Source organism: Notolepis coatsorum (genome assembly GCF_963971535.1).
Source record: "Notolepis coatsorum genome assembly, chromosome: 14".
Lineage (NCBI taxonomy): Eukaryota > Metazoa > Chordata > Actinopteri > Aulopiformes > Paralepididae > Notolepis > Notolepis coatsorum.
In genome coordinates this window covers 8,712,430-8,733,211 of record NC_140178.1, presented here as the reverse complement: position 1 = coordinate 8,733,211, position 20,782 = coordinate 8,712,430, and the positions used below count along the sequence as shown (strand labels likewise).

The window sequence follows — 20,782 nt, the reverse complement described above, 5'->3', positions numbered from 1 at the left end:
ATTTTGAGGGGGGACCCGGGGGAGCTACTCCGGGAATATGCCTCCACATATTTGGTCAAATCAAATGCAAAATTAAATATCAGAGCACAATCAAAAACGCGATTGCAGGTTTTTTTTGTAGTAGGCTAAAGAACGGATGAAGACAGATCTCATGTGCGTCTCATGTTACAAACTTGATCTCGTGAGCAGAGCGCATCTCACACACACACACAGTTTCACTTTCGTTTCAACTCACCACGCCCGCATCCAATAGGGTCCAGCTGCAGCCCCGGAGATTGTTCCTGATTGGGCAACTTCCGCCCGCTCCCACAACATTTCTCCCGCTCAGCTGGACTACTCCCTGCATCATATTAATCCCGACCCATGCAGTGGATTTAGTTGGCCGCCAGATGGCGCCCAGGCCTTAATTTATGACGGCCAAACATTAAATCTACACGCCTGTGGCGCTGGGCGTGTAACTATTTTGTACCCTGGGCGCAGATGATAGAACAATTGATTGCCATGGCGACACCCCCTCTCTCCGCACGGAGCTCCCGGAGATCATCACGACAAGGGTCTAGGGCACCTTCCCCTACCCGACGAAGCGACCCGGGACCCGGCCAACAAGAGGATCCTGTCTACGTCTCCGACCCCCCTCCCCGAACGGTCCATACGAGACCCAGCCACCGGGAAGAACCGGCCTACGTCGCCGAGAGACTGACTAGAAGACTCCAGGACCTAGAAGAGGAAGAGGAAGAGGAGGAATGTCAAGCCCACCAGCAGCAACGTACTCTGGACCAGGAGGCCCAGTACAGCCCCGACCAGCAGCAACGTACTCTGGACCAGGAGGCCCAGTACAGCGCCGACGTCAGCCCCGAGTCACTGCACTACAAACCCCCGACCCAACTCACGGGTGAGTTTGACGTACAGTCAGCACCGAGGAACAGCACCTGGGTACCCGGCCTCTGGTACCCACCGAGTACCAACCCACGACAACACGTACGGGGAGACTCGCCCAGGAGGCCTCTTCCCCTACGCTCACCAACGTGCCAGCCATCCATGGCATCGTACCTTGGCACACCGACGTTCCCAGACTTTACGCACGAGGACAGAGCACAGTACACGGAATTACGGATGTGCTTGGAGACTATGATGTCCGACGTCCCCGATGAGTCGTACAAATATGCCATCCTCCTCAAGCACCTCAAGGTGCCCAGAGCGCATAATATAGCGCTGGCATATTCCAACTCAAGCACCCCATACTCCGCGGCTCTAGTGGCCCTCGACCAGCGTTATGGATGCATATGGGACTACGTGATACAAATCGACCGCCTCCCCCCAGCCAAAGACAATAGAGCATTGGATGACCTCTCTATCAAGGTACAATCCCTAGTAGGGATGCTGGGGTCCCAAAAGGAGAAAGGGAGACATGAACTATATGCAAACTCTAATGTGGAGCGAATACTGGAGAAGCTCCCTCCAGCCCGCCAAGAGCGTTTTCGGCGGCAGAGAGACCACCGTGACCCCAACGGCCCAGAAGCATCCCTCCTAGACCTAGCTGATTTCCTCGCCAGGGAGGTCAGCAGCCTACGACTGGACACGTTCGTGTGGAGTGGACCAAGCCCAAGAGATGGACCTCGGAGATCTAATGATAACCGCCGGTCAGTGACTGTTATGCACCAGGCCGAGTCAGTGCCGCAGCACGAGAACCACAGCAACCCCCCGACCAAGGGGGAGTGGAAGATTGTATGCCAGTACTGTGAAAAGGAACATCGGCTGTATCAATGTGACACTTTCAAGAAGCTGACCACTGACGAGGTAAGTCAGTGGATCAAAGCCAACCGCCGCTGCTTCCGCTGCGCGCGCAGCCATATGGCAGCTGAGTGCCGTTTAAAGAAGAAATGCAGCAAGTGCGACGGCGCCCACCTGGAGGTCCTACACGACATCAACAAGCGTCCGCCAGGAAACCAAAGTGGGCCCGTCACGGTGATGTATCAGGCCGAGGCGGTGGCACCACTACCGAAGATCCATAGGGCCGCCCCCTGGTGTCCTGACTGCTACAGCAGACACTGGGAGTCACGGTGCTACTCGGACTACCGCGAGTCGGCACCACTACAGAAGATCCAAGGCAACCCACCAACAGGAGTGCTCCACATAGACCAGCATAGCGGGACCCCCCCGAGTGCTCATCAAAGTGGTCAGAGTGCTCCTGAGTTACGAGGACAAGGTCCTGGACACTTACGCCGTCCTAGACGATGGGTCTGAAAAGACTCTCCTCCTCGCTTCCGCCGCAGCCCAGTTGGGCCTGCGGGGTGCCAAAGGAACAATGACAATCCGTACCATTAGAAGAGACCGGAAGACCATAAAGGGTGAAAATGTCTCCTTCACGATAGCAGCGGTCGAGCAGCCCGAGAAGCAGTATAGCATCACTAACGTCTTCACCAGCCACGACATAGGCCTGTCACAGTACACCTACCCCATCCCACAGCTGATGGCGAAGTACGTGCACCTACGTCAACTACCTATACCGCTCATCGACGGCGCCACACCGACCCTGCTCATAGGCTCCGACCACGCGGACCTCGCCACATAGGAGGCGGCTGTTACAAAGGGTCAGATTAAACCGAATATATATATTTATTGTTTGATATCCCTTGTATAATATTTGTATATCGTTTGATATCCCTTGTATATTATTTGTATATATACACGGAATATCCCTTTACCTGTGTACAAACCAGAGTAATATTCGCTCTCCTATTGGACAGCCCCCCCCCAGGCTCCAGGCAGTCTCGTACTCAGACAGGTGCAGTGGGCGAGTTTGGGGCATGTTAGAACGTGTGGCACACTTCGTAGGTTTCGTTTCGCGGTAAACTAAATGTTGACGTCATCGGACTTTAAGAAATTATTATTATTATAAAAAAAATATATATTTACAGTACCGAAATGTGGCACCGGCGGATCTCACGTGAATCGGTACTCGGTAGTACCGACGTGATTCGGTCAGTACCCTTAATTCGGTTCGGTTCGGTACCCATCCCTAATAATAATACACTTTATTTGTATAGCACCTTTCATACAAGAATTGCAGCTCAAAGTGCTTCACAGCAGCAAAAAAAGACAAAATTAGCACATAAAGTGCAGACAGTTTTTTTACATTAGGCTCCAAAATCCCAATAGGCCACCTTGTTTATGGTTTGATTCTATGGCAGTTTTAAAATAGACAATAATAAAAAGAGTAAAATAGTGCAATAGTGCAGTGCAATAAGATAGTTAGTAGAACATAATAGACAGAGTAAAAGTATGCAATAGTGCAGTGCAAAAAGTGTAAAATAGTTTTGAATTGTTTATCAGAGGTAAAGGTTAATTACCATTACCCACACCAGCTATGTTATAGCCTAGCTCCGCCCACATCAGCCCTGGTATCAGCCCTAGTAGTCTAGCTCCGCCCACATCAGCTCTGGTAGTCTAGCTCCGCCCACATCAGCTCTGGTATAGCCTAGCTCAGTGGTTCCCAAAGTCGGGGTCGCGACCCAAAGGTGGGCCGCGAGCAGCCACGGGTGGGCCGCGAGATGATTAAAAAAAAAAAAAAAAAAAAAAAAAATTTGTCAGGCCACTGAACTTAGAAGCAGGACAGTGTTTCTAGTTGTATTCTATTCTATTGTATTCTAAAATGTGACTATATGGTTTTATACTTAATAAATAAACAAAAGCAAAAAAATCTACTTATTTCAACGAACATTTCAAACTAAATAACAGATTATGCACATAAAACGCTGAAAACAACCGAAGCAACAATAGTATTTTAATGAGGCTATTATTATTATCATTATTATTTTGCAACAAGTTAGCCCTCTCATAAATAGCACATATAAATGAATAACTAACTTGAACTAACGTAATAGGATTGAAGTGATATTTGGCTTAAAAAATCGGTCGCCTGGCAAAAAAAAAAAAAAAAAAAGCCTGACGATGTGCATTGGGCCGCGGCTCTCTGACGCCTTATTTTCTGGGTCCTGGCCTGAAAAGTTTGGGAACCCCTGGCTCACAGGATGTTGGAAAAAGGTAAGTTTAGCCCCGCCTTGGATGCTTGAAAAAAGAAATGTCTTCCCACCTCTAGTACATATTGCTAATGGATTCCGCAAGACCTTTAGGTTGACCTGTACAACAGGCAGGGGTGTAAAAAGTACCCAGAAATGATACTTAACACAATGGCCGCCAACAACGCACCGCTACGACGGTCATTTCATGTATGGACGAGGAGACATAATAGTGATAATCTAGCATTGATTTCAGGATGATTAGATAATCAGCCGAAAAATTACAACGTGATGACTGGAGTACAGTAAAATGCATTTTTCTCGCCTTTTCCTGGAATTACTGAAAAACACCCAAACCATACTCTATTCAAAACAATATAAAACGGAAATGTACGAATGAAAAAACAATCTGTCTCGGCAATGTTGACTAGAAGCAGCTCACTGAGACCCGACGGCGTTATTAGACGCATAGATATAATATAAGATATATTTTAAGCACTCACAAATGCCACAGTCTAAAACTATATCCATTGAATAAAGACGTTTTTTTCTGACTTTCTATTCTTCTGATAGCAGGTGTTTAATCAAAGATCCCCACTTTCTAGTCTTGCACAAGGACCAATCAGCATGGGTATGGGCGGGTTCATTTTCCATTGATGGGGATTTGATTGGCTGTTTATAAAGCGCGGCCGCAGGATTAATAACGTTAACGTTAGTTTGGCCAGAGAAACAAATAGTTGGACCTGCGAGATTTGTACTTTGTAGGTCTGCATTTTAAATGTAAGGAGTAAAAAGTATGTTTTTTTTTCTCTGAAATGTAATTGAGTAAAAGTACAAGTATACAAACATAATAATACTTGAGTAAAGTACAAATCCCCAAAAACAGTACTTGTATTGTAACAAAGTACAATTACTCAAGTACTTTAAACACCCCTGTACAACAGGGTGTGTGGGGATAGAAAGGTAGTGGGAAATGCAACACTGGCTGACCTGAGGTCCTTGTTGAGCAGGGAGCTGATGAAGTCTTTGGCTTGTTCTGTGATTTCCTCAAAGCTCTCCTCGTCAAAGTCCCACTGAGCAGCCGTCACCCGGGCCAACGTCTCCATGTCACTGTCACCCTGGAAGGGAGACTCGCCACTCAGTCTGAAAGAGATCAAGATTCAAGATTCAAGAGGTTTAATTTGTCACATGATACATACCACCAGGGCATACAGTGAGATGCGGGGGGTGGCCAGCCATGCCCGCTACGATTGTGCAATAATACAAAATAATAAAATAGACATAATAAACAGGTAATAAAATAGACATAAAAATGGGCATGATAAAATAGACATGCTAAAAGTCCTGAGATAGTGCAATCACAATGACCATAGTTAAAGGAACACGCCAACATTATGAGAAATGTGTAGGACAAGAAGATATACCAATTTCCTCTCTGTGTGTTCAGTAGAAAGCTATCCGGCTGCAAGCTAGCCTAGATGAATGGAAGTGGATATGCATCAACTAGCCTAGCTAGCTGTTGGCCAAAAACATTTTTTATATTTTATTTTATTTATCCTTTATTTATCCAGGAATGTCCCATTGAGATACAAGATCTCTTCTTCCAGGGAGTCCTGACCAACACAGCACACAACAAGTTTCAACATAAAACTGCTCCTGGAGTTGTAAGGCTAGCTGATCTCCTCTCTGGTAAACAAGAATACCCTGAAGAATCTGGCAGGAGCACTCATTCAAGGGTACTACGACTATGCTTGCACCTAGGGATGTCCGATATTATCGGCCGATATTGGCATAAAAATGTGATATCGGAAAATATCGGTATCGGTTTTCAAAAAATAAAATAAAAAATCTTTTTTTTACATTTATTTAACCTTTATTTACCCAGGCAAGCAAGTAAGAACAAATTATTATTTAATTTATTGTCAAAGTATGCATAATGCTGTGTTAATTACACGACAAGAGATATGTAATGTTAATTACCTGAAATTATTCAGTTTTTGGGGGGGGGGGGGGGGGGGGGACCCTACATATATCGGTATTGGAAATTAAGAGTTGGACAATATCGGTATATCGGTATCGGTAAAAAAGCCAATATCGAGCATCCCTACTTGCACCTCATGGTACCAAAGCACCTCAAAGGCGCTAAAAACTCAATTACAAACATCACAAAACAAACTAGTCAGACTACTGCTTGACCTGACTCCTAGAACCCACCTCACCCCTGCCCACTTTGACAACCTAGGATGGCTTAGAGTAGACGACAGAGTACAGCAACTGGCAATGGGCCTGGTCTACAAGGTACACTACACGACTAAGGTACCCATGTACATGTCAAAATACTTCCCAAAGGTCAGTGAATACCACGACCACAACACCAGAGGGAGCTCCACAAATCATGTTAAACCCAGATTCGGCTCAAACAAGGGACTAAACACGTTTCGCAATTATGCCACATCAATGTGGAATGCCCTACCCAAAGCTGTAAAGGAATGTGAATCACTACCCTCTTTCAAAACCACTCTCAAAGAGCACCTATGGGAGACTGCAATCCGAAACTGGCCCCTGTGAATGTCCTAACCCAACCGCCTCCAATAATACACAAGACCCTCTTCTTGGGACCAAGTAAGGTTTCGTCGATAATCCAATGTACAGTGCATCCCCCCGCCCCCCCCCCCCCCCCGCCTACCCAACCCCACCCAACCTCCTCCAATGTACAGTTTCTTCGTCAAATGTATATACTCTCTTTTTTAGACTCTTTTTGTACCACAAACAATACTGTATTTGTAAATCTGGTATGTCATAAATGTATAGATGTAGCAGTATTGTCTATCTGTATGTCATGTATGTCATATATGTTATGATGAATTGAAAATGGGGGACCCTGATGTAAAACAAAACGAAAAAGTCTTTCTCTGGTCTGCATCCCCTTAACAATTGTGTGTATTGAGCCGTACTGTATTGTACCCATTCTGCAATCTGTTAATACAATTTTCAATCAATCAATCAATCAATCAATCAATGATCCGTAACCACTTAAATTAGTTTGTGCTAAGCTAGGTTAGCTTTTAGCCGGATAGCTTTCTACTGAACGCACAGAGAGGAAATTGGTATCCATCTTCTTGTCTGACTCTGGAGAAGACGGTACGCGCATTTACCAGAATGTTGGCGTGTTCCTTTAACACGCTTCTCAAAGTATAGTGTTGATCCCGGATTAGCTTTTGATTCAGGTATTTATAGAAAGCATTGTTTTTTGATTCAGGTATTTATAGAAAGCAAAAGAGGGCTCCTCTACTCCGAGGAGTCTGATGGATATGGTGCTCAGGTGTGTAAAGATGGTGGCCTCCTGCCCAGTTTAATGTCATCATGTTTTTGTATTCCACAGAAAGGGAGAGCAGCAGGGTATCTGCAGGTTTCAACAAGGTAAATCTATAAGACTTTGTAAAACCTTTTTAATATAACTTAGGCCCAAGTTAGGGCCACTTGGGACCAATTCACGACCTATACTAGCAAAAAAAAAAAAAAACACATAGCGACACTGAACCGGCGGCTGCACTTGTGCGGCAATTAAAATTCTCACACGTTCCATACAAGCCCTCGCCAGACGACGCACCAAGCTAACGGTAGCCCCCGCCAAAAACAACGACTTGAATACAAAAACATTTAATATATTTAATATGGTTTCATCTCCATGTGCAAATGAAATTTAAGACTTTTTAATACCTTTTAAGGCCCTTAAATTGAGAATTATGAATTTTATACTTTTAATACCCCGCAGATACCCTGGAGGTATTAATACCCCCCCCCCCCCCCCCCCCCCCACACTGTCTATTGACCATAATCGCGCGGCGGCCATTTTGCTCTTATGTCGTCATACTCATGGTTGGCAAAAGAACAACATGTTCCTAACACAGTGAGGACACTCACAGGAGGTAGCAGATGACCCCGATGCTCCACATGTCGGTGGATAAACCAATCGGCTCATAGTTGATGACCTCAGGAGCCACAAACTCTGGTGTCCCTTGCATCACCGTTAGAGGAGTCTTGGGGTCTGTAACACAGTGAATCACACGACACACAAGTACAACATGAAGTACAGAAATGCGTGGCTACATGAGTAGAGCTCCAGACCTATATGGTCAGAAGATCACCGGTTCGAGCCCCGGTCAAGGCTGTTGTCGGAAAGTGGTGTTGTTGTTGTCCAGCAGGGGGCACTCTGTCCTCTTGACTAGTCAGTAACAATGCCCCTGTTACGGTGATAGTCGGGGACACCGTACAGCGAATTATATAATCAATTATAATTAATAATAATGTTTTCTTTTTTTAGCGTATTGTTTTTATATCACCTATAGTCCATTTCGTGCTGAGTGAATCAGTTCCCCCAGCCACATTTGTGTATTCAAAATGTTTTTGGGGGAATTAACTGATCGAAAATGTATCGAATCGAATCGTGGTCAAATGAAGAGATTTCACGATGCATTGAATCGTTGCCTGAAGAATCGTAATCGAATTTAATCGTTGTGAGGTCGCATCGTTACACACCCCCCCCCCCCCTAGTTCCTTCACCCACCGAGCTTGCTAGCCAGGCCAAAGTCGATGATCTTGACGGAGGTGCCCGTGTGGTCGACGCAGACGATGTTTTCGGGTTTGAGGTCCAGATGGACGATACACTGGCGGTGCACGTAGTTGATCCCTTCCAGGATCTGCTGCATGTAGCCCACGCTGGTGGGCTCCGTGTGCTCGAAGTCATCGTCCACGATGCGCTCAAACAGCTCCCCGCCTGCAAGGCTGCGGACGGAGACACACAGTGCATCGGAATCAGAATCAGAATCAGAAAAATTATAAAATTAAAAAGGCCAGGGCTGTACAATTGTGCACGATGTGGTCTACACTAATTGGAATACAAATAACAATACAGTGGGATGGAATATTTAACAGGGTGGTGCAATCGAGCAGTCATGTGCAAAAAGTATGGAAAGTGAAGTATGAAGAGTTCTGATTGTATATACACATATATAGTCCAGTGGGGCTGTGTTAATGTAACACAGTGGGGGGTGTCAGTGGGGGTCCGAGCCTTGTTGATAAGGCTCACTGCATAATATATATATATATATATATATATATATATATATACTGTACTGCCCTGCAGAAGCTAACCGCACAGTGGCGGCTGGTCCATAGAGGCCCCCCCCCCCCCCCCCCCCCCCCCACCCCCCCCCAAAGTGGAAAGTGGTTTTGGATTAATACCGTTTTTCTTTTTTTTATAAATAATAATTACTCATTTTAAGTATGTTTGTGTTTAAAATGCACAATAACGTGTATACTATATAAAATATAAATCATTGTTTGTGCGTCCTGTTCATCCCCTCTCTCTTCTGGGGCACTAGAAATATCGCCCCACTGACTGGGAGTCGGTGCGCAACGCAGCCAATTGAATAATGCACAGGGCAACATAAATGCACCTAGCAACAAAATGTTGCCTATAAGCGTCTTCAAATATGATGGATGGAATTCTGTCATCAACAATATGCTCACCCTGCGATTCTGCTACGACAGTAGCTCTATTTTTGACAAGCTTTGTATACATATATATATATACAAAATCTAAGGATTTGTATAGCCGACTTTGATTGGCCAAAATGTGCCGATAGTCCACTGATAGGACTGAATGCAAAATATATATATATATATATATATATATATTTGTTTTTATCATTCCATTTGGGCTGTGGGGGGGGTGCTTAATGTCTGAAGGAGTCGACTGAAGGCTTCTTGTCCTCTGCGAAAGCATGCAATTTGTCCACTGATGGATACATCTTGATATTTGTCTGGTGTGTGCATGTGTGTGTGTGGGGTGTGGGTGATCTCGTGGATGCACAGGTGTGTTCCATCAGTCCTAATCAGCTGCCTAATTGCTTCTCCTCTCTGCCCGTGGCAGCAGTATCTCCCATCCTTCACGTAGCCATGGGACGGGGGATGATATCTGCCACAATATATATATATCTATATATATTTTTTTGCATTCGACTAAGAGGTTGGCAGTCGACTACGGCTCCTTTCGATCGATTAGTCGACTATTCGACTAGTCAGGGTCATCAGCCCTAACATATATGTAACGGTTGTGACAACGTCACCTCAAACGTCGATGCCCCGAGGGAGTTTCGAACCCGGGTCTCCCACGTCGCGGGCAAGAGCACAGACCGCTATACCAAGAGGTGAACTCACTGCTTTGTACCGTGTCAATGCGTCTTTTGAGGATGTGAGAGTGAGTTTAACCCACATAGCACCGCTACTCACCCCAGCCCTTTGTAACTGCGCTTCACGATACCATCCGTTACACATATATATATACAAAGCTCTATAACAAACTGGGTTCTTGAGGGTTAAGACAAAACTCATCCTGACTAAATGCAAGTTCACGTTGTGTTTCGAAGCGGTCAACGGGAAGCTCAAAGAGTCTCAACAAAGACCGGTGGAGTGAAAAAACACAAGCCGCTGCTGAAACAGCGTATAGAAATGACCCCTTTCTCTCCCAAGTCTCCATTCAAATCCTCCAGTCGACAAAAACGCTCGGCGGCGCCGCCACCACTGATCCAGCGGGTGGCAGCACTGAGCGTTCGCAGAAAACCACAGAAGAAGAAGGCGCTATTACCAATATAACCAAGTGGATTTGAACCTGGGACCGTAGGATCCACACAGGCGGCCGCGCTACTAACCAGCTGAGCTAAAGGGTGCAGCCAGTTAACAGGCATTGAATGACTGTGACCGACTTATTAGTAGTTCAGCTTTCTGTTGATCCCTTTGAAAACAACAATGCGAACGTTTCCAACATTTTGGGAAATTAGCTTATTTGCCATCTACCCTGGAGTTAGACAATAAGATACGTACCCTTTTTCTTCTCTGTGCGTGCAGTAGGAAGACGTTGGGAACTAGGCTAATGGAGGAACCTACTTCCAGTGACTGACGCTAAGCTAGGCTAACTGGTGCGCGTCTTCCTACTCCTACTGCACGCACAGAGAAGAAAAAAAGGTCAGTGTCTTCTTGTCTAACTCCAGGGTAAGATGGCAAATAAGCTAATTTCCCAAACTGTTGGGAGTTTTCCCTTAACAATTGTGTGTATTGAGCCGTACTGTATTGTGTACCCATTCTGCAATCTGTTAAATAAAGTTTTCATTTATTCATGAATCATGACACAGCTAATACTCACAACTCCATCACCATGACCATCTCAGGCTTGGTGTCGTAGACGGCCAGACACTGGACCAGCTTTGAGTGGTGCAGCAGCTTCATCAGCTCCACCTCCTTCCAGGCCGCCTCCCGCTCCTTGGCCCGGCGGCCTTTGTAGAACTTGCCGGCGCACACGTCCCCGTCCCCCTGTGGGTCAGCTGGAACACCTGGCCGAACTTCCCGCTGAGAGGGAGAGGGGGAGGGAGGGGAGACATTTTGTTTTTCTTCTGAGTTCTTCTCTGAGACCAACAGGACTATATGGTACATCGCTTCATATTGTTATGCTTCTCCCTCCCTCTCCCTCCCTCCCTCTTCTTCTGTCCATCTCTCTGTGTCTCCCTCCTTCCTTCCCTCTCTCTCCCTCCCTGTCCCTCCCTCTCCCTCCCTCTTCTTCTGTCCATCTCTCTGTGTGTCTCCCTCCTTCCCTCCCTCCCTCCCTCTTCTTCTGTCCATCTCTCTGTGTGTCTCCCTCCTTCCCTCCCTCCCTCTTCTTCTGTCCATCTCCCTGTGTGTCTCCCTCCTTCCCCCTCACTCTCTCTCCCTCCCTGTCCCCCTCTCTCTCCCTCCCTCCCTCTTCTTCTGTCCATCTCGCTGTGTGTCTCCCTCCTTCTCTCTCTCTCTCTCTCCCTCCCTGTCCCCCTCTCTCTCTCCCTCCCTCCCTCTTCTTCTGTCCATCTCTCTCTCTCTCTCCCTCCGTCCCCCTCTCTCCCTCCCTCTCCCTCCCTCTTCTTCTGTCCATCTCTCTGTATGTCTCCCTCCTTCCCTCTCTCTCTCTCCCTCCCTATATCCTATATTCTATATTGAAATTAATAATCGAGTTTTGAATTAAATTCTGCACGCAAAAAAAAAGTTTTGCAAGTTAGTGGTTAATGTACCGTTTGGTACACAGCCGTACGAACTGAACCTTAGGTCCGGTACTGAAACGGTTCGGTACGGATATGTGTACCTTTACACCCCTACCACATAGCCATCCCCACAGAGCCACTGGCTCCTCCCACTCCTTCCTGCCCAATCACCAGTTACTCTCAGGAGATTCCAATAGCATAAAACTGCAGTGCCGCAGCCCCATACATAGGGCCTGTACTGTGCGTTAGGGGCCTGTACTGTGTGTTGGGGGCCTGTACTGTGCGGTGCACTACTGCGCATGCGAGAAACAAAGTAAAGTCATTCTAATCTAGTCTAAGGGTTAAGTTTAGGCCCTCATCTAGAAGAGGTTAAGCTTAGAGTAACAGTCAGGGCTGGTAATCCAATTGATATTCAGTTTAAGATAAAAAAAAAATTCTAGTCTATTGACAATATTGGTTGCATTGAATGCTTTATTTGGTTACTCCTAATCCAATTGATATTCAGTTTAAGACAAGAGCGGGGAGAGTATTATGGGGCTTATGCCGCGAAGCAGTAACACAACAGCGAACACATAGTTAAGTACGACTGACGGATGCATTGCAACTATGTGTTCACATAGGCGTGAAGACGGCGATGAAGCCAGAGTGCGTCGCGCGCTTTTTGATTGGTTTGTCATGACAAACCAATTACATATCCAACATATCTGTAAGAAACAACATATTCCAGTTAACGGTATATTTTTTTAATGATTCGTTACGGCGAAATCAATATTCCATTGTATAAATTAGGTTAACTGGAGCGTAGTATTGCTGCCTGGCTGAAGGCCGCGTCGCGGCTCATGCGCATGTGCGCGCTCGGTCAATCAGAGCGCAAAACGGCAACGCGGAACTGGAACAGCGTTGTAGAAGGCATACACGCGTACAGGCCCCTCCTATGTATGGGGCTGCGGCACTGCAGTTTTACCCTACTCATTCAGCGACTTGTCTGATCTTGTTTTGTGCGTGTTCACGTTTTGACTTGGTGGCACTAGTGCGCGGGAGGAGAACTCGCCCCGGTCGTGACTGGTTACCGCAGCCTCAGAGCCAGGTCCAGCCATCAGACTCATGAACAACACTATCTAATCATTCTCATTTTATTGTATGTATTTAGTATTTTTAAGTATTTATAAGTACTTTACGTTGGTTTTATTCTACTGTGTTGCACTTTTTATATATCAACCACTCTCAGCACTGTCACTTTATCATACATCAATATTATGCTGGTTTTTATTGTTCAATTCAATTCAATCTTTATTTATACTCGATAATACACTGAGTAATTAAACTCGTTTACAGTGCCGTCGAGATGTTACATACACAAGTGTCACAGTGTGTTCATAAATATAATTGTGTATTGTATTGTGTATTGTATTGTTCTATTGTGTATTTTATTGCCTTGATGCAGGTCGAGGGGGCGAGACCCAAGAATTCTGCTCTTTTTTGTGTGAGAAATATGACAAAGATGCAACGATAAAGCTGAATGTGAAACTGGTCACGTGCCTGTTTCACATTTGTCTTAGAAATGTACAACGTTTGCTGGGAGAGTAAATGTTTACAAGTGGCCTCAGTTGTACAATAGTGTCAGGATATACTGTTGTTGTATTCAAGTTCATTAAGAGTGCAATATATTATTGTGCACTGTGGGGCGCTAGAGCACAATGTAAAGGCGCATATCACTGCGACTTGATAAAAAGGGTTTGTGTCCACCTGTGTTCAGTTCTCTTCTCGTAACAGTTACCCCCCACCCCCCCACCCCCCCAACCACATCCAATGTACAGTTCCCCCCCCACCCTACCCCCCCCCCCCCCTCCACCCACCTACCCAACCTCCTCCAATGTACAGTTTCTTCGTCAAATGTATATACTCTCTTTTTAGACTCTTCTTGTATCAAAAACAGTACTGTATTTGTAAATCTGGTATGTCATAACTGTCTAGATGTAGCAGTTACTGTCTACCTGTATGTCATATATGTCCTGATGAATTGAAAATGGGGGGAGTATATACATTTGACGAAGAAACTGTACATTGGAGGAGGTTGGGTAGGTTGGGTAGGTGGGGTGGATGGTGGGGGGGGGGGGGGGGGACTGTACATTGATAATCCCCGCATGATCACGGCTCCGAGAAAAACAGACGACTCTAATCCCCTTCATCTGTGAGTACAGTTTGTATGACTGTTGATCTGTAAAGGAATGCAGAGGAGGGATCCAAATGTCTCTTAAGTTATAATCAAGCGTGGCCATCAGCTCAAAGGTTCAGCGTAGAGATCCGTGGGTACAGTAACTGTGAAGAACCATGCCTCTACAAGCTCTTACGGTTTAATACTCTCTAAACAAACTCTTCTTGAGAAGTATGAGCCTCTTCTTGAGGATTGTTTTTTCAGTCTCATCGTCTTTGCCAATGATTTGTTTGTTGAGGCTACACACTTATGATGAATTGAAAATGGGGGACCCTGATGTATGTAACAAGACGAAAGTCTTTCTCTGGTCTGCATCCCCTTAACAATGTGTGTATTCAGCCGTACTGTACTGTACCCATTCTGCAATCTGTATCTAAATAAAGTTTTCAATCAATCAATCAATCAATCAATGACTCACAGTGGGCAAAATAAATACTCACGCTCCCAATTTCTTTCCAACATTGTAATGGTCAGTGATCTTGTGGATGGAGTCGATAGTGACATCTGTAGTCTGAGGACACGCCTCCTTTGGCGCTTCTGAAACCACACACACACACACACACACACACACACACAATTAAGTTTAGTTAAGATGACCGAGCGTCATCTGGTCGCTTTTAAAATAGCAGCTAATTTATTCAACTTAAACTGTGTAAAATGCAATTCATAAATGGTTAAAATACATGGAATTCAGCACAATTCGATTTCAAACGGCACATAGTCTTTTTATTATGTATAGGTTACTAATAATTATTTAATAAATATGAATTAACCTCAATCGCAGTTTTTAATATATGTATTGTTTTGTTAAAATAAGTGTTAAATAGCTCTACATTCCGACAGCCATCACTGATGAGAGTGTTTGGTCAGTACAGTACCATGGGTCTCCCAGTTCCTCCGCTCTGCAGTAAACACAAAATATATCAAGTGATGGCTGTCGGAGTGTAGAGCTGCTATTCAAGATTCAAGATCGTCATGTGCACAGCAGTTTAACAGACAGTTTGCTGTACAATGAAAATCGTATTTCGCTAGTTCGCCCTTCACACAAAAATCACACAATACTTAACAAAAAATGAACAATTAAAAAAAAAATGGTACAAGATATAACAAGGCACAAGTGAGTAACATGGGTCTCATTCACCAACGGACTTAGGACAAAAGATCTGACACATTTGGGTCTTAGCGCCACTTAAAGGGAACTCCACTATTTTGGGAAATTAGCTTATTTAACATCTTCCCTGGAGTTAGACAAGAAGATACATACCTTTTTTGTCTCTGTGCGTGCATTTTAGCTTTGGGAATAGACGCTCCGTTAGCATAGCTTAGCTTCATCACTGGAAGTGAGGCAGGACAGTAGCCTTACAGTGCCTTACAGTGTATTGCAAGGTCTGACATTGACCAAATTGATATGCATGACCTTGGTGGGCTCTAGGTCAACTCCTGCAAAGGGGGTCAATGTCAGACTTTGGCAATCAAAAGTTAGGGGGCTATAACCCTTGCCATCATTTCAGTGTGCCCCTAACTTTTGATTGCAAAGTCTGACATTGACCCCCTTTGCAGGAGTTGACCTAGAGCCCACCAAGGTCATGCATATCAAATTTAGTCAATGTCAGACCTTGCAATACACTATGAATCTGTTCATTCATTCATTAATTCATTCATTCAACCACCGCCCCCCCCCATCATCATCTCACCTTCCCGCTCCATCCTGACACGGCTCTGACTCCCGGCTGGGCGCGCTCACCCCGCCTCGTTGTAGGCCCTGACCCTGAAGCGGTGGTCCGACCCGGGGCCGGGCAGCAGCAGCAAGCCGGAGGCGCTCACCCCGTAGGACGTGTTCTGGCAGCGGGCCGTCAGCTCGGTCCAGGAGGCCCCGGTGTCGTCGCGCTCCTCACCTCCACCACGTAGCCCAGGACCACGCTGCCTCCGTCGTAGCAGGGGCCCGACCACGACAGCACCAGGCCGGAGGAGGGGGAGGAGGAGGGGGGAGGCCGGGGAGACCACGGGGCAGGAGGACGGGGGTTCCGGGGGATCTGGAGGGAGAGAAAGAGGAACGGTTTTTTTAATAATGAGGGCCGAAATGAATAATAATATAATTAGGGATGTCCGATATTATCGGCCGAGATTGGCATTAAAATGTGATATCGGAAATGATCGGTATCGGTTTTCAAATTCTTTTTAATAAAATTAATTTACATTTATTTAACCTTTGTTTACCCAGGCAAGCAAGTAAGAACAAAATTCTGATTTATTTATTGTCAAAAGTATGCATAATAATGTTGTGTAATTCCACGACAAGAGATATGTAATGTTAATTACCTGAAATTATTTTGTTTTTTTTTGGGGGGGGGGGGGGGGGGCCTGCATATATCGGTATCGTTGATATCGGTATCAGAAATTAAGAGTTGGACAATATCGGTATATCGAAAAAAAAAGAAGCCAATATCGAACATCCTAATAATAATACATTTAATTTGTAACTACATTCCTGAGAATCTCAGAGTGCTACAGAGTTAAAAGGATACAAATAAAATAGATATATAAAAAAGAAGAACACATAGCAGAACAACATTTATGATAAGACGTAAAAACTAATAAAAGGCCTTTCTAAAAAAGTAGGTCTTGAGTCCACTTTTAAAAGTGTCAACACTTTGTGGTGCTCTCAGTTGGTTGGGGAGAGCATTCCACAGTCTGGGTGTGGCCGAGCGGAACCTTTCACTACCACACTACAGACGGTTAACCTTTCACTACCACACTACAGACGGTTAACCCTTTACTATCACACTACAGACGGTCTGTAGTGTGATAGTAAAGGGTTAACCGTCTGTAGTGTGGTAGTGAAAGGATTAACCCTTTGTGGTGTGGCAGTGAAAGGGTTAACCCGCTGTAATTGTCCCAGTGCGAGCGTGCGTAAGCGCGCCAGAGATCTTTTTTTGCCATTTATTTATTTTTAATTTTTTTTTGGTCTTTTCCCCCTCCATTTTCCTCCGATTTTCTCCCATCCCAATGTTAGTCGTTATGCCAATTCCCAGTCCCTTCCTGGTCGCTGCGCACTTACCCCCCACAGTCAGATCATCTGGGAGGTGGAGGCTATCACGTGCTTCCTCCGACACATGTCCAGCCAATCACGCTTCTTTTCACTGGCAGCGCGGATTCTCATCGAGAGGGCGTAGCGTGTGGGAGGATCACACTATCCCCCTCAAGTCTATCCGCGCTTAGCAGGCGCCCGACCGAACTGTAGGAGTCGCTGTTTACAACGACCGGACCCACCGCGCCAGCTTCTCCCACCCTCTAATACTGCCAATTGTATTAGTGCAGACGGCCAGCCAAGCTGGTGACAACCCCGGAGCTGTGAGCTGGATTCGAACAGGCGAATCCAGCTCACAGCTCCGGGGTTGGTGACGAACGCAATCTCCGCTCGGCCACCTAACCGCCCTTTTGCCATTTATTTATTGATGAAAACGCATAATATGGTTTTTACCTATACATTCGGATCAGCAGTTCAGCACCTGCACTGTTGGGCCTAGTAAAGGATGTCGCATTGCGTTCATCTTCAATGAATGGACCAATGCAATAGTCTACCAAAGCCCCCCCTCCTCTCTATATCTCACACACACACAGCACCACACACACACACCACACACTTCAGAAACAAACATAGTATCAATAGAGCATCATAATACACACACACACACGCACACACACACACACACACTTCAGAAACAAACATAGTATCAATGAGAGCATCAATAATACACCTGAGTGATGTCTAGTTTTTCTGGGCCCCCCCCCCCAGTGCTGGGCCCTTGGAATCATCCTAAGCTCCCCCCCCCCCCCCCCCCCCCCAGCTACGCCCCCTGCCTACCTATAACAGAGAGCGTGATGAAGCCCCCGCCCTCCAGTCCTACCTATAACAGAGAGCGTGATGAGGCCTCCGCCCTCAGTCCTACCTATAACAGAGAGCGTGATGAAGCCCCCGCCCCTCAGGTCCTACCTATAACAGAGATCGTGATGAGGCTCCGCCCCTCAGTCCTACCTATAACAGAGAGCGTGATGAGGCCCCCCGCCCTCAGTCCTACCTATAACAGAGAGCGTGATGAAGCCCCCGCCCTCAGTCCTACCTATAACAGAGAGCGTGATGAGGCCCCGCCCTCAGTCCTACCTATAACAGAGAGCGTGATGAGGCCCCGCCCTCAGTCCCTACCTATAACAGAGAGCGTGATGAAGCCCCGCCCTCAGTCCTACCTATAACAGAGAGCGTGATGAAGCCCCGCCCTCAGTCCTACCTATAACAGAGAGCGTGATGAAGCCCCCGCCCTCAGTCCTACCTATAACAGAGAGCGTGATGAGGCCCCGCCCTCAGTCCTACCTATAACAGAGAGCGTGATGAAGCCCCGCCCCTCAGTCCTACCTATAACAGAGAGCGTGATGAAGCCCCCGCCCTCAGTCCTACCTATAACAGAGAGCGTGATGAGGCCCCCGCCCTCAGTCCTACCTATAACAGAGAGCGTGATGAAGCCCCGCCCTCAGTCCTACCTATAACAGAGAGCGTGATTGAGGCCCCGCCCTCAGTCCTACCTATAACAGAGAGCGTGATGAGGCCCCGCCCTCAGTCCTACCTATAACAGAGAGCGTGATGAGGCCCCCGCCCTCAGTCCTACCTATAACAGAGAGCGTGATGAGGCCCCCGCCCTCAGTCCTACCTATAACAGAGAGCGTGATGAGGCCCCGCCCTCAGTCCTACCTATAACAGAGAGCGTGATGAAGCCCCGCCCTCAGTCCTACCTATAACAGAGAGCGTGATGAGGCCTCGCCCTCAGTCCTACCTATAACAGAGAGCGTGATGACGCCCCGCCCTCAGTCCCATAGATATATATAGAACACTAGATAGCTTGCCCCGCGCTGCCGGCCAATGGAGAGCGACGTCACTGAACCGCCGCCATCTTGCTCCAGTTAGCCTTGAGTGAGAGTGAGTGAGCTGCACAGGACAAAAATACTCATAACTCGCTGAAATATTGACGGATTTACAAACGGTTTGGTTTATTACAAGCATTATTAATGTGGCTATGATTCAAGCGGTTTGTAAAAAAAAAACATCTTTAAAAAAAAAGTTTTTTTATAAGTATGCAGTATCATAACTACATCTTTGATGTTTATAGCAAACCAACCCGTTTGTAAATCCGTCAATATTTCAGCGAGTTATGAGTAATTTTGGTCTGTGCAGCTCACTCACTCTCACTCAAGGCTAACTGGAGCAAGATGGCGGCGGTTCAGTGACGCTGGTGACTCCACCTTAAGCTATCTAGTGTTCTATAAATATCTATGCTCAGTCCTACCTATAACAGAGAGCGTGATGAAGCCCCGCCCTCAGTCCTACCTATAACAGAGAGCGCCAGGCTGTGCTCCGCGGAGCTCTTTCGATCCCTCACGACGACGGTTGTAGCGGCCCGCGTGCCTCGGCTCGGCCACCGCGATGACCAAGGTGCTGCTGAGCTCACTGCTCTCTGTCCACAACTCTGAGCTGTCAACCACCTGGAGGGAGAGAGAGAGGGAGGGAGGGAGGGAGGGAGAGAGGGGGAGAGGGAGGGAGGGAGGGAGGGAGGGAGGGAGGGAGGGAGGGAGAGAGGGGAGGGAGAGGGAGAGGGAGGGAGGGGAGGGGGAGGGGGGAGGGAGGGAGGGAGGGAGGGAGAGGGAGGGGGGAGAGGGGAGGGAGAGGAGAGGGGAGAGATAGGGAGGGAGAGATAGGGAGGGAGGGAGGGGGGAGAGGGAGGGGGAGGGGAGGGGAGAGAGAGGGAGGGAGAGGAGGGAGGGAGGGGAGGGAGGGATGGAGGGAGGGAGGAGGGAGGGAGGGGGAGGGAGGGGGAGGTGGAGGGAGGGAGAGGAGAGAGGGAGGGAGGAGAGAGAGGAGGAGAGAGAGAGGGAGGGAGAGAGGGGGAGGGAGGAAGGGAGAGATGGAGGGGGGAAGATAGGTGGAGGGGATGGAGGGGAGGGAGAAACACAGAGATGATCAGAAGAGGGAGAGAGAGGGAGGGAGAAACAGAGAGATGGAAAGAAGAAGAGGGAGGGAGAAACAGAGAGATGGAAAGAAGAAGAGGGATGGAGGGAGAATAAACGATAGAAAATCAGCTAAGACAGTTTCAAGTCGATGAATTACTATGAGTTACTATGAGTTACTATGAGTTACTAGTTACTATGAGTTACTAGTTACTGTGAGTTACTATGAGTTACTGTGAGTTACTGTGAGTTACTATGAGTTACTATGAGTTACTATGAGTTACTGTGAGTTACTATGAGTTACTATGAGTTACTGTGAGTTACTATGAGTTACTATGAGTTACTGTGAGTTACTATGAGTTACTGTGAGTTACTATGAGTTACTATGAGTTACTATGAGTTACTATGAGTTACTGTGAGTTACTATGAGTTACTATGAGTTACTGTGAGTTACTATGAGTTACTGTGAGTTACTATGAGTTACT

At 46.6% G+C, this 20,782-nt stretch overlaps 1 protein-coding gene across 1 annotated transcript in view; it reads right to left on the bottom strand.

The window, feature by feature from the left end:
• Window positions 1-19,833, bottom strand: part of LOC311240204 (myosin light chain kinase, smooth muscle-like) — a 33,864-nt gene extending 14,031 nt beyond the window's left edge. The window contains 8 exon segments of the mRNA XM_084328747.1: window positions 5,010-5,162; window positions 7,944-8,067; window positions 8,587-8,804; window positions 11,224-11,389; window positions 11,392-11,426; window positions 14,744-14,840; window positions 15,998-16,336; window positions 19,681-19,833. Coding sequence (XP_084184873.1) covers window positions 5,010-5,162; window positions 7,944-8,067; window positions 8,587-8,804; window positions 11,224-11,389; window positions 11,392-11,426; window positions 14,744-14,840; window positions 15,998-16,010 — 806 coding nt within the window. The 5' untranslated portion in view covers window positions 16,011-16,336; window positions 19,681-19,833.
• Between the last annotated feature and the right edge of the window lie 949 nt (window positions 19,834-20,782).